Source organism: Capricornis sumatraensis, chromosome 4 (genome assembly GCF_032405125.1).
Source record: "Capricornis sumatraensis isolate serow.1 chromosome 4, serow.2, whole genome shotgun sequence".
Lineage (NCBI taxonomy): Eukaryota > Metazoa > Chordata > Mammalia > Artiodactyla > Bovidae > Capricornis > Capricornis sumatraensis.
Window position 1 is genome coordinate 138,396,611 of NC_091072.1, and position 12,580 is coordinate 138,409,190.

Consider the following 12,580-nt stretch of genomic DNA (forward strand, 5'->3'; position numbering starts at 1 on the left):
ATGGGGTCTTAAAGAGTCAGACACAGCTAAGTGACTAACACTAACACTACATATCACTAGTCTCCTTACTTGACAACTGCACTTTTTCTTTTTATTTTTTTTATGCCTGAGGAAGAATCCTTGACTCTCAACTTGTGCCCAGGTGACTCCTCATCTAGTTTTTCTAGTCCTTTCAATCTCAATAAATTGTCCTATACCCACTCTACTTGCTCAAGAGCAAAGTCTAGGAGCCATTCTTAATTTCTCTTTCTCTCATTTCTTGTTTTCACCCCATCAGAAAGTTCTGCGGCCACAACCTCCAAAACAGCTCCAGAATTCTGCCCACTCCCCTCCATCTCACTTCCTACCATTTTGGTCAAAGTCACCATCATTTCCCAGGGTACTTATTTGAAATAGAATGCTGTTTTTAAGGCTAGTGATGACTCACCCCTTAACTGATTCCCTACCTTTATTTTTGACCTCCAAATCCTTTCTCCCTTGAGCAACCAGAAGGATTGTTTTAAATATAAGTCAGATTATTTGTTTAATTCCCTAAATGACTTCACATATGCACCTAAAAATAAAATCTCAACTCCAAGCCTTATAATCCTATATAATCTGAATTCTCCTGATTCTTTCTGCCCAAGTGCTCTTGCCCAACCTTTTCGTGGCTGGTCCTTTCTTGTTATTCAGATCTCTTCTCATTGCTTCTTCAGAGAAAGCTTTTACTGAAAAGCCATCTGCATTGTACTGCCCTATTTTAATGCTCTTCCCTGGTGGTTCAGAAGGTAAAGAATCTACCTGCAATGTGGGAGACCTGGATTTGATTGGGAAGATTGCTGGGAGGAGGGAATGGCAACCCACTCCAGTATTCTTGTCTAGAGAATCCCATGGACAGAGGGGCCTGGTGAGCCACAGTCCAGGGGGGTTGCAAAGAGTCGGACACAACTGAGCACATACACATAAGAAGTCTGGCATCTGAACAGCACTTAGAAGTTTCTCAGCATATATTTGTTAAGTAAATTAATGAATGGATATGCTATTACTGTTAAGGGAACCACTGACTGAGACCACCCACCCAGGCCAGGTACCATAGTAACCACTTGCATGAGTTATCTTACAATAGAAGGTCCTGGTAAGGGACATGGAACTAACAAGCTACCACCAACTGGAAGAATTCAGAAAAGGTCAAAAGGAGAAATTTCAGTCCAAATGTCCCACCAACCTCCTAGGATCCTTCTTGCTGGAATTCATCTTGATTGAGCAATATGTGTGCCATTAGGAAGAACCCTGAGTCAGAATGATTGCCCAGAGACAACCCGGAAACTAACCCCATCACCATAAAACCCTAGACTGTGAGCCACATGGCAGAGAAGTTCTCCCAGTTTCCCTTACTCTATTGCTAACCACCTGGGAACCATTTCCCAATAAAATCTCTTGCTTTGTCAGCATGTGTGTCTCCTCAGACAATTCATTTCTAAGTGTTAAACAAGAGCCCACTCTTGGGCCCACTCTTGGGTCCCTCTTCCAGCAACATTACCATCGATCTATTTTATGAATCTCATTCTTATTTTTTATTCATTCTTATTTCTTTCCCTCACTCCTTCCTTCCTTCTTTTCCTTTTTTTTTCAGTTGTAAATTTGATTGTCTGATGTAAACTTACAAATCCTCCTAACATTTCACCAGAGCTCCAGGTGGATTCACCAAGACTAGAATTTATGACTGGTTGCTGGTTGAAGCCATGATTGCATGCAGACCAATGAGTACTTGTAAAATGACAAGTCTTAATGCAGATTTGATTGACATTTGTGTTGACTACCAAAGGGAACTGCCATCATTTACCATTGTAGTACCATGAAACTCTTGCCAATCTAAAATTCTTAATGGGATGACTGGCTCAAAGCCTTGTAAACAGCAGTACTGTCTTCTCCTGGATGTCCACTGATGACATAATAATTGGATAATTTTGGTAGTGTACCATTTTGGATTAATTTATATGGTTCTGGATTCACTTATAGAATGGTTTCTTTCCTCAGATGGCAAGAATGAATGTTTTGTGAAAAAAAAAACTTGCAACTCAGTTATTACTAAAGCAAAATATTTCACTTATCTGAAAGATGGAACTTGTTTTGGTTAAATATTATTGATAATACTAGTTTCAACTTTGAAGTCTATAGTTTCATTTCCATTCAACAAATACCTATTAAGTATCTAGAGCAGAGAAGGCAAAGTGCTTTAGAAAATTAAAATAGCTTATAAAACACAATAATGTGATTAGCAGAATGGAAAATAGACCTTTAAACAAATGGATAACAAGTATGTTATTTTGTTTCCAGAAAAGAAAGGCTGAGGACAAATACATTATATAAAGATTGTCTTGCTTTCAGAAAGGAACAAGATTGAGGCAATATTCTGTGTGATATTAAGATACCAACATGGAAAAGCTGATTGATTCTAGGGTAATGATTCACTAGAAATAACTGCTGTGGTAACTTGCTTCCCTACTTGAAACATTTAAAGGAAATTCCTAAATTGGTATAGGCAATCCTGTTCATTAATGGAGAGGTATGGAGGCTCAAGGAGAAGGCAATGGCACCCCACTCCAGTACTCTTGCCTGGAAAATCCCATGGATGGAGGAGCCTGGTGGGCTGCAGTCCATGGGGTTGCTAAGAGTCGGGCACGACTGAGCGACTTCACTTTGACTTTTCCCTTTCATGCATTGGAAAAGGAAATGGCAACCCACTCCAGTGTTTTTGCCTAGAGAATCCCAGGGGTGGGGGAGCCTGGTGGGCTGTCGTCTATGGGGTTGCACAGAGTCGGACACGACTGAAGCGACTTAGCAGCAGCAGCAGCGTGGAGGCTCAAAACCCAATGGCAAGTTAGCGAAACAGTCAGTTTCTTACCCCCACTCCTATTTGTGTGAGTGTAATGGTTCCAGTTTATGACTTTAACCCGTATTCCTGAGACTTCATAGGTCATTCATAATGTCACGTAAAAATGAGAGCAAAACAATAGGCCACTGAATGCTACTTTGGTAAGACCACCCCTGAACTTTCACTTTAAGGGAGCCCAACATATCAAATGAATTGGAGAAAGCATCTAGACGCTTGGAAAGAGAAAGCCTTGGGGAACACAGGCTGAGTCTTCAAGTAATTCCAGTTACCTGTAAGCGAACTTTGAACTAACATTCATACAGAAGACAAAAAACATATGTAAGACAGCAAAGGAGACACAGATGTAAAGAACAGACTTTTCGACTCTGTGGGAGAAGGCAAGGATGGGATGATTTGAGAGAACAGCATTAAAACATGTATATTACCAAATGTGAAATAGATGACCAGTCCAAGTTCAATGCTTGAAGCAGGCATTCAGGGCTTGTGCACTGGGACAACCCAGAGGGATGGGATGGGGAGGGAGGTGGGGGGGGAGTGTTGGGACGGGGGGACACATGTACACCCTTGGCTGATTCATGTCGATGTATGGCAAAAACCACCACAATATTGTAAAGTAATTAGCTTCCAACTAAAATAAATAAATTAAATTTTAAAAAATCAGAGATAATGGTTGGAATTGCTAAGGAGATAACTTTTTTCTTAATAAATAGATCATCTAATGTTGGAAACTGGTGATCTCCACATTCCTGAAATTCAGGTATAGACTGCTGCTGCTGCTGCTGCTAAGTCGCTTCAGTCATGTCCGACTCTATGTGACCCCATAGACTGGACTATGCAGCCCACCAGGCTCCACCGTCCCTGGGATTCTCCAGTCAAGAACACTGGAGTGGGTTGCGATTTCCTTCTCCAGTGCACAAAAGTGAAAAGTAAAAGCTAGGGAGGAGTAGATCGTGGGCAGTGCAAGAAAGATTGAACTTGACTCATGAGCCTTGATGAGTCCTGGAGAAGGAAATGGCAACCCACTCCAGTACCCTTGCCTGGAAAATCACATGGACGGAGAAGCCTGGTAGGCTACAATCCATGGGGTTGCAAAAAGTCGGACTCGACCGAGCTACTTCGCTTTCACTTTCATGAGTCTTGATAGGAGAAGTAGAGCACCCTTGAGGGTGCTTGGAAATTTGCAGAAATGTTTTTAGCAGTCACAAAAGATCACAAAGTCACAAAGTCAATCAGACTTCTGTGGGCAGGGCTCAGAAATTCTAGATGTCTTTCTATGATCAAGAAAGTTGCAAAAACAACAACAACAACAACAACAACAAAAAAAGAAAGTTGCAAAGAGAAAAACTGTCCCATGTTCCACATTCCACATAAACTTTTAATTTTGCCACCAGAATAAATTCATTATAAATATAATTACAAGTACTTTATCGCACAATTAATATTGGAAAAAAATTATCATTCTAAACTAGGTAAGTCAGGAAGAGAAAGGCAAATCATATGATATCACTTATAGGTGAAATTGAATTTACAAAGGCTATAAATGAACTTATTTGAAAAACAGAAACATACTCATGGTTTTAGAAAACAAAGCTATAGTTACTGAAAGGAAAATGTGGGGAAGGGGAGGGATAAGTTAAGAGCTTGGAATTAACAAACACACTCTGCTATATATAAGATAAATAGCCAACAAGGACCTGTTATATAGCACAGAAAAGTCTACTCAATATTCTCAATAATCTATATGGGTAAAGAATCTGAAAAAGAATGAATATATGTATATGTATGCCTGAATCACTTAGCAGGACACCTGAAACTAACACAACATTGTTAATCAACTGAACTTCAATAAATTTTTAAAAATGATACTGAAAAACTACTCAATAATTTACTGCCCATATTGTCTATTTAGTACATCATGCATTTTCAATTATCTATTTAATTCTAAATGTTTTCAGTGCAAGAGTTTAGTTTTTATCACAGCAAATAGGAGACAAAAAAGATTTAAAACTTTATGTCTTGTGCACTGAATTATAGAGAAAATGCAACTAGTGGATAATCTGAGAAAATATTGTGTTTTGTTTTGTTTCAGATTTTCTAAGAGTTTCTAAAACATTGCTGACAGCACTACTGATCCTGGTATTTAAGCTGCTACTAAATCACCCTGGTTCATTCTTCACTTATAGCAGTACATATGAACATAGCAATAACAGACATGATTTGAGATTTTTATGGACAGACTCAGACACAGAGTACAAGCTGGCAGACATCTGAAATGATGATGTCAGTAAGTTGCACTAAGTGTTTTGAAAATATTTTTATTGCCACTCTATGTGTAAATTTATTTTTTAGTGAATTATAATTGATATACAATATTGCATTAGTTTCAGTGTACAGTGTAATTATTCAATATTTTTATTGATCACTAAATGATTTCATGACATCTAGTCACGTATAGACTTTATTTTCAACTATTAAAATGATGAGGTCTCTGCCGTAAAAATTGTGTATTGATGTACATTTATTTTGGGGTTATCATCCTTAAACTGACACTGCCCAAGAAGTCTACCACCCAACTTTTTGCCAATATGTTCTCTTTTGCCAATTATAGGATATCATCTCTGAGGTCCCTTTAAGTACCAGAAACTAAATATTTTAACACATGATATTTTGAATGTAGAAGATGTGTTTTGCATTACATAGTGTCACTTCCCAGTTGCTTTTCATAATATAATTATTTTAACACCATGCAATAAGTTCCAGCTCATTTGTAAGAGGATACTTTCCTCATTTTCCCTTACAACCCATCATTCTCCTTAGCATGTTATCCCACTCTAACCAACATTATTTTCCACTTTCTTTCATCATAAGCAAATATATCTACTCTCTTAATATTTCTCTTAACTCTAGTTTTTATTCTAGGGCCCAACTGCACTTAAGCTTGACAGTTATTTATTTTTAATTAATAGTAATAAATGAGTTAATACGAATTTGTTCATTCCTTTATTTTTATCCTTCTTGTATGGAAGAATTACAGTTGTTGTTACTTCCTACAAACTCATATTTCTTTATTTTCATTGTAGGTAGTCATCAAGTAGTCCCATTATGACTTTTAGAAGAGTGAAAAGCTGTATCTGAACACATACATAGGGAATCCATGTTATTTTTTTTTTTTATAAATTATTGTCCTTTTATCTTGATTTTATCTTAGAGTTAGGATGCTACATCAAATTTGAAAAATCAATATGTGGATTATTTTATCTATGAAGTTCAGCTTTATTTATGTAAAAGGGAAATAGTATCTGATAGGGTTGAGAATATCGCACTAGATAATACCTAAGGTCCTTCCATCTCTAAAATCCTAAGACTCTGTGGTTCTTCTAATCTTATTATGGACAATGAACTCCCTTCTCCCAACACAGTAGACACTGTCCTCACAGAACACATGTTGAATGTATTTTTTGATAGTGTAAAGTCTTTTCTGCATTTATAAAAGACACTGAACCAGTTTTTTCCATTTCTTTGAGTTGAGAAGACCATGCTAAACCAAGAGATACAAACACTAGTCCTCCAGCATGATTATTTGCACACACACACCTGTGTTCTCTTCTTACCTAGCTTGACAAGACGGAGCATGGAGGTGTTACTTCCTCTCTCTGTGCAAGCAGTTACAGAGAGATTGTAGATATCTCCAGGAGGCAGGCTGAGAACTGCAGTCATGACATTGCGTGTTACCTGCAAGATCACCAAAATCAAGCTGTAGGGCTATCACAGACATCCTATCTCTGTTCTGTGCTGCAGTCTACAGCTGATTAAACCTTATGGATATGTTATTTCCTCTGAAAGTTATACAAATTCCTCAACTGAGCCAAATACAAGGTAGCTTTAAATAAGCACAACACAGATCAGAACATTTTTTGTGATTAATTCCATTGTTTGGAGTAGGTATTACTATGATTTTTTTTTTTTCGTCCCTCTTGCATTCACAGCAAATTTTAGAAAAAGCAATTAGTGGGTTACAAAAATAAGAACATTGCTCAGCTCAAGCTGAGAAGCTCAGAAGAAACTTACCCATATCCACAGACACCTGGCCTCTTAACTAAAGACTACATTTCCCAGTTTCTAATATTGATAGTGGGGACCATGTGACTCAATTCCAATCAATGGATTGTAAGAGAAAGTCTCATGGTCAACTTAGAGTTTTGTTCACACCTTTTAAGTGCTGGGCCTCCACATCCTCTCTTTTTCCCTTCCTGCGGGCTTGAATGTGGCAGTAAACTGAACGGAGTTAACCTATGCAGGTGATGACTATACGCAGTGGCAGATGGAGCAGCAAAACAGAACAAATCTTGACTCCTGAATAATCTCTCATGGCAGAGGTACCCTTTTAGTCCTGGGCACCTTGAGAGAGATATAGATGTTGATATTTTTTAAACCACAATCGTAAAAAAAAAATTTGCTTCAATCGTTTAGTTGGTACCCTAACTAATACAATGTCAAAAAGCTTAATAAACCAGGAGAGAAATCAATGCTTCCAAAGTCTCCAAATATTGAGGGTGTTAGGGACATATAGATAAAAAAGTGAAAATACTGTGATTTTCTTGAAAATGTTTGGTATTATGAAGAAAAAGCTCAAATCATAACTTTAAATATAGGTGAAATCAATTACAACAATTACAATTATTAAAAATTAAAAGGTAAGCTCTGTGAAAGAAAGACTTCAGTTTTGTTCACTATCCTATCTCCAGAGAGGCTGCTCAGGTGGTGCTAGTGGTAAAAAACAAACAAACAAACAAAAAAACCTGCCTGCCAATACAGGACACTCAAGAGAGAGCAGATTCTAAGATCCCCTAGAGGAGGAAATGGCAACCCACTCCAGTATTCTTGCCTGGAAAATTCCACAGACAGAGGAGCCTGGCGGGCCACAGGCTCGCATGCACACACACACACACACACACACACACACACACACACACAATCTCCAGAACCAAAAACAGTGCTAATCGGCGTGCAAACACTTGTTTAATGTCTCAGTAAATGTTTGCTTCATGATTTTCAATAGTATATGCAAATAAATGTCAGGTGCCCAATACTGGGACTCAAAGAAACATACACTCTTTTTAATTTTCTTCTTTCCTTCTGCGACAACCATCCAGTGCAGCATTCTAGAATGGGAGAGGTCTGTGGTGTCATCCCCGTAGATCCAACTGATGTACAACAGACTGTTGAAATATTCCACAGATGTGATTTCTGGAGCAACTGGGGCTACAATGGAGGAAAGAAACACACTTTAATTTAGTAGACTACTGGTAATTAAAGAACTTATCAATAGAACATGAAATCCCATACAGAGCTTGTGCTTAGTTACTCAGTCGTGTCCAACTCTTTGTGACTCTATGGACTGCAGCCCGCCAGGCTCCTCCATCTATGGGGATTCTCCAGGCAATAATACTGAAGTGGGTTGCCATGCCCTCCTCCAGGGGATCTTCTCAAAGGGATCCCCAGAGGGATCAAATCCAGGTCTCCCACATTACAGGCAGATTCTTTACCATCTGAGCCACCAGGGAAACCAAACTCTATACAGAGTTTAAAGAATTAAAATTCGCACCTCATGATGGACTTCCCAAGTGGCACTAGTGGTAAAGAACCCACCTGGCAATGCAGGGGGCATAAGAGATGGGAGTTTCATTCCTGGGGCAGGAAGGTCTTCTGGAGGAGGTCATAGCAGCCCACTCCAGTATTCTTGCATGGAGAATCCCATAGACAAAGGAACTAGGTGGGCTACAGTCCATAGCATTGCAAAGAGTTAGAACACAACTGAAGTGGCTTAGCATACAAGCACAACAGCACGCATGATAGTCCTAGGGACTCGTGGACATGTCTGTAATATAATGAAGTTGGATGGTATGAGGTGGGCAGTTGTTCTGTGGGATGTTGCCTTGCGTGGCTCAGACCCAAGACAGCCAGACTCAACTATGCCTGAGGAGAGCATGCTTTTTTACAAAAATTTCAGTTATAAGATTACTAAAACATTAACTTGTTTGAGTCAATTTTTCTGTTAATTTGTTGCTGCATCAATAAATTTATATTATTAGGCACTGGCAGACTTATTTTCCAAGCAGTACTGAAAACTCTGGGGTCCTGTAAAAATAAATCTTTTTTATTGTGGCAGCAAAGAAGTTTACAGGATAGACAGTAGGATCAATGAGTAAAGGAACAGAAAAGTAAATAATATGTCCAAAAGATTACAAGTCAATGGCATTGACAGTGTGCTTTGTGGAAGGTAGGGCTCTAAATAAAGTTGCTGAAGCAAGTATTAAAGAAAGGAAGGAAAGGATTTTGAAAATCATGCTTCAAAGCTAAATTCTAACACCAAGTTTATTAATTTATTTTATAATCTTACACATTTAAATTTTTAAGAATTTCAGTAGGGGACGAGAGTTCATCACAAGCTTTGTAATACATAAGTTCTGAAAGCATACTTTAATTGTTTTTAAGAGTAACTGATAATTCTGAAGATTTCAACAAACACATACACAGTTGAATTTAAATTCCATGTGATCTTGAAGATAGCCAAGCAAGTGCTCTTTGCAGGATTCAGCCCCAAATCAACTAATGGTTAGAGGATAATTTCTACACATTAAAAAAGACTTATTTTGGGGCTTCCCTGGTGGCTCAGTGGTAAAGAATCCACCTGCCAATGCAGGAAAAATGAGTTTGATCCCGGTCCAGGAAGATCTCACATTCTGGGGAGCAACTAAGCCCAAATGACATGACTACTGAGCCCACGCCCGTAGAACATATGATCCACAAGTGAGGCCACTGCAATAAGAAGCCCACACACTGCAATGAAGAGTAGCCCCGCTCACTGCAACTAAGAAAGCCTGCGTGCAGCAGCAAAGACCCAGGACAGCCAAAAGTAAACAAATAAAATAATAAATCATAATTGAACAAAAAGACATTTTTTCAACATGTCCTAATACAGATAATGAACATTTATATCTATATTTCAGAAATAATTATTTACTGAAGAGATTTTAACAGAGTAAAAAATACATTTCTGTTTCATACTGTGTATGAATAGCATTTCTATATGTTTGACAATGAAAATTTTAAATTGTCAACAATATCTATAACAAGTGGCACAAACCCATTTCATAATGCAGAAAATTCTAATTAAGCATAGTAACCCTGGCTTAACATATTTCTACATACTTCATTATTTACAAGTACCTATGCTTAATGCTTCTTCAAAGGGTATATTTTCATGTTCTAATTTGAGTGACGACAAGAAACATATTCAAAATTACAGGGAGTTTGGGATGGACATGTACACACTGCTATATTTAAAATAGATAACCAACAAGGACCTGCTGTATAGCACATGGAACTCTGCTTATGTGGCAGCTTGGAAAGGAGGGGAGTTTGGGTGGAGAATGGATATATGTACAAATATGGCCGAGTTCCTTTGCTGTCCACTTGAAACTATCACGACATTGTTAATTGGCTATACCCCAATACAAAATAAAGAGTTAAAAAAATAAAATTACAAAGACAGACATATACGTCTCCCCATCACAAGTACTAAGGCTTCAGATCATTCTCCTTCATGTTGTTGCTTTCAATTCCAGCGTGTTGCTGAAAGACCACCAGATGTCACTATTTGTTTATTAAACATTACTTGGTACACTAGTATAATTATGAACTCGACTTGCAGACAAGTTGCCTGATAGATGGTAGACTTGAGGGCCTAACAAATCAGACCTTATTAAAATATTTTATTCCTATTTCCTTTTATACTACACAATTTGTCAATTTGGATTATGATTAAAAAGCATATGAAAGTGAAGTATCAGATCTTTATTTGCTTTAAAATTGAAATGAGGGAAGAAATCTCCCCTCACCCCTAAAAAGGCTAAAATTTCAAATAGTTTTAGATATAGTTATAAAAATAAAGCTCAGGTACATATATGTTTTAATAACAATTTAGATTACATGATTTAATTCTCACACTACCCTGTGTTAATTTATTTGACTGCCCTGGGTCTCAGTTGCAGCACGTGGGATCTTTAGTTGGGGCATGTGGGATCTAGTTCCCTGACCAGGGATGCAACCTGAATTCCCTGCATTGGGAGGGAGCAATGGAGTCTTAGCCACTGGACCACCAGGGAAGTCCCTATACCCGTTTTATAGATAAGGAAATTGAAGCCATCTGTGTCAATATGCTTAGGTAAGACTGTGGACTGCCAGTGTCAGCATGACTTAATAGTTGATCCCAGGAAAAAATCAGAAATTCCCAAAGATCAATTCATTGGAGACAACAGACTGCTCACTTAGGCAAGTAGCTTGCTTACTAATCAAAGTTTATGTATGCAGACTTGCTTTGTCCACCTAAACAGTTATCTCATGATGTCCGCCTATTCCCAGGTGGTTCCAGCTTTGAAAGGCACACCTAAAGCACTTGTGTCCAGAACTCCAAATCCTATTAATACTTCATTTCTGATGTCGCTCCTGGGAGACAACACAGAGCCTCTGTCCAGGTAGTTTCCCGGCACTGCAGTGAGTTCTAAGACAGTTAGTTTTGTCCAATTAGCCACCTGTTAGGCAATATTTTCAGTCTTACCTGTGAGAAAATAGAAATTCAGGATCCTTAAGTTAATTTGCTTAAAGATCTGTAGCTGGAAATTAGCAAGGTCAGATCTGCTCAATAAGTGATCAGATGTGAAGTCTGGGCTTTTTCTAGACAGCTGCTCCTTCTGACAAGGAAAGAGCATTCTCAGACCACTTATCTCAATCAAGTTAAGTGTATGAACTACTGACGCAGTAAAGTTTAATTATAATTAAATAGGTGATTATTAATGCAGTCAAAAAGCCTAACACAGGGCTTGTCAAATAATTGGCATTTTCTCTTTTTAGGGTGGCCTTTCGCTTTTCTACCGTAATATTACTGTTAACATCTGGAACAAAGGAAGTACCAGACATCGGCCAATAAAGAAAAGCAGTGAACTATGTCAGCTAACTGTCTAAGAATCGGCAAGATCACTATCTTTCCATTGTTTTTTAATTGATACATCTCAAGCCTATAAAACTAGCTGTCCAGTGAGGGAAATATTTTGACAAAGTTTCCACCCTTATGGCAGAAAGTGAAGAGGAACTAAAAAGCCTCTTGATGAAAGTGAAAGAGGAGAGTGAAAAAGTTAGCTTAAAGCTCAACATTCAGAAAACTAAGATCATGGCATCTGGTCCAATCACTTCATGGGAAATAGATGGGGAAACAGTGCAAACAGTGTCAGACTTATTTTGGGGGGCTCCAAAATCACTGCAGATGGTGACTGCAGCCATGAAATTAAAAGACGCTTACTCCTTGGAAGGAAAGTTATGACCAATCTAGATAGCATATTCAAAAGCAGAGACATTACTTTGCCAACAAGGGTCTGTCTAGTCAAGGCTATGGTTTTTCCTGTGGTCATGTATGGATGTGAGAGTTGGACTGTGAAGAAAGATGAGTGCCGAAGAATTGATGCTTTTGAACTGTGGTGTTGGAGAAGACTCTTGAGAGTTCCTCGGACTGCAAGGAGATCCAAGCAGTCCATTCTGAAGGAGATCAGCCCTGGGATTTCTTTGGAAGGAATGATGCTAAAGCTGAAACTCCAGTACTTTGGCCACCTCATGCGAAGAGTTGACTCATTGGAAAAGACTCTGATGCTG

General features: G+C 38.4%; 1 protein-coding gene across 1 annotated transcript in view; it reads right to left on the reverse strand.

The window, feature by feature from the left end:
- Positions 1–12,580, reverse strand: part of PTPRO (protein tyrosine phosphatase receptor type O) — a 121,517-nt gene that overhangs the window by 71,562 nt on the left and 37,375 nt on the right. The window contains exons 10-11 of the mRNA XM_068971502.1: positions 7,986–8,137; positions 6,487–6,607 (exon numbers count right to left, since the gene is read on the reverse strand). Coding sequence (XP_068827603.1) covers positions 6,487–6,607; positions 7,986–8,137 — 273 coding nt within the window. The remainder of the gene's footprint in view (positions 1–6,486; positions 6,608–7,985; positions 8,138–12,580) is intronic.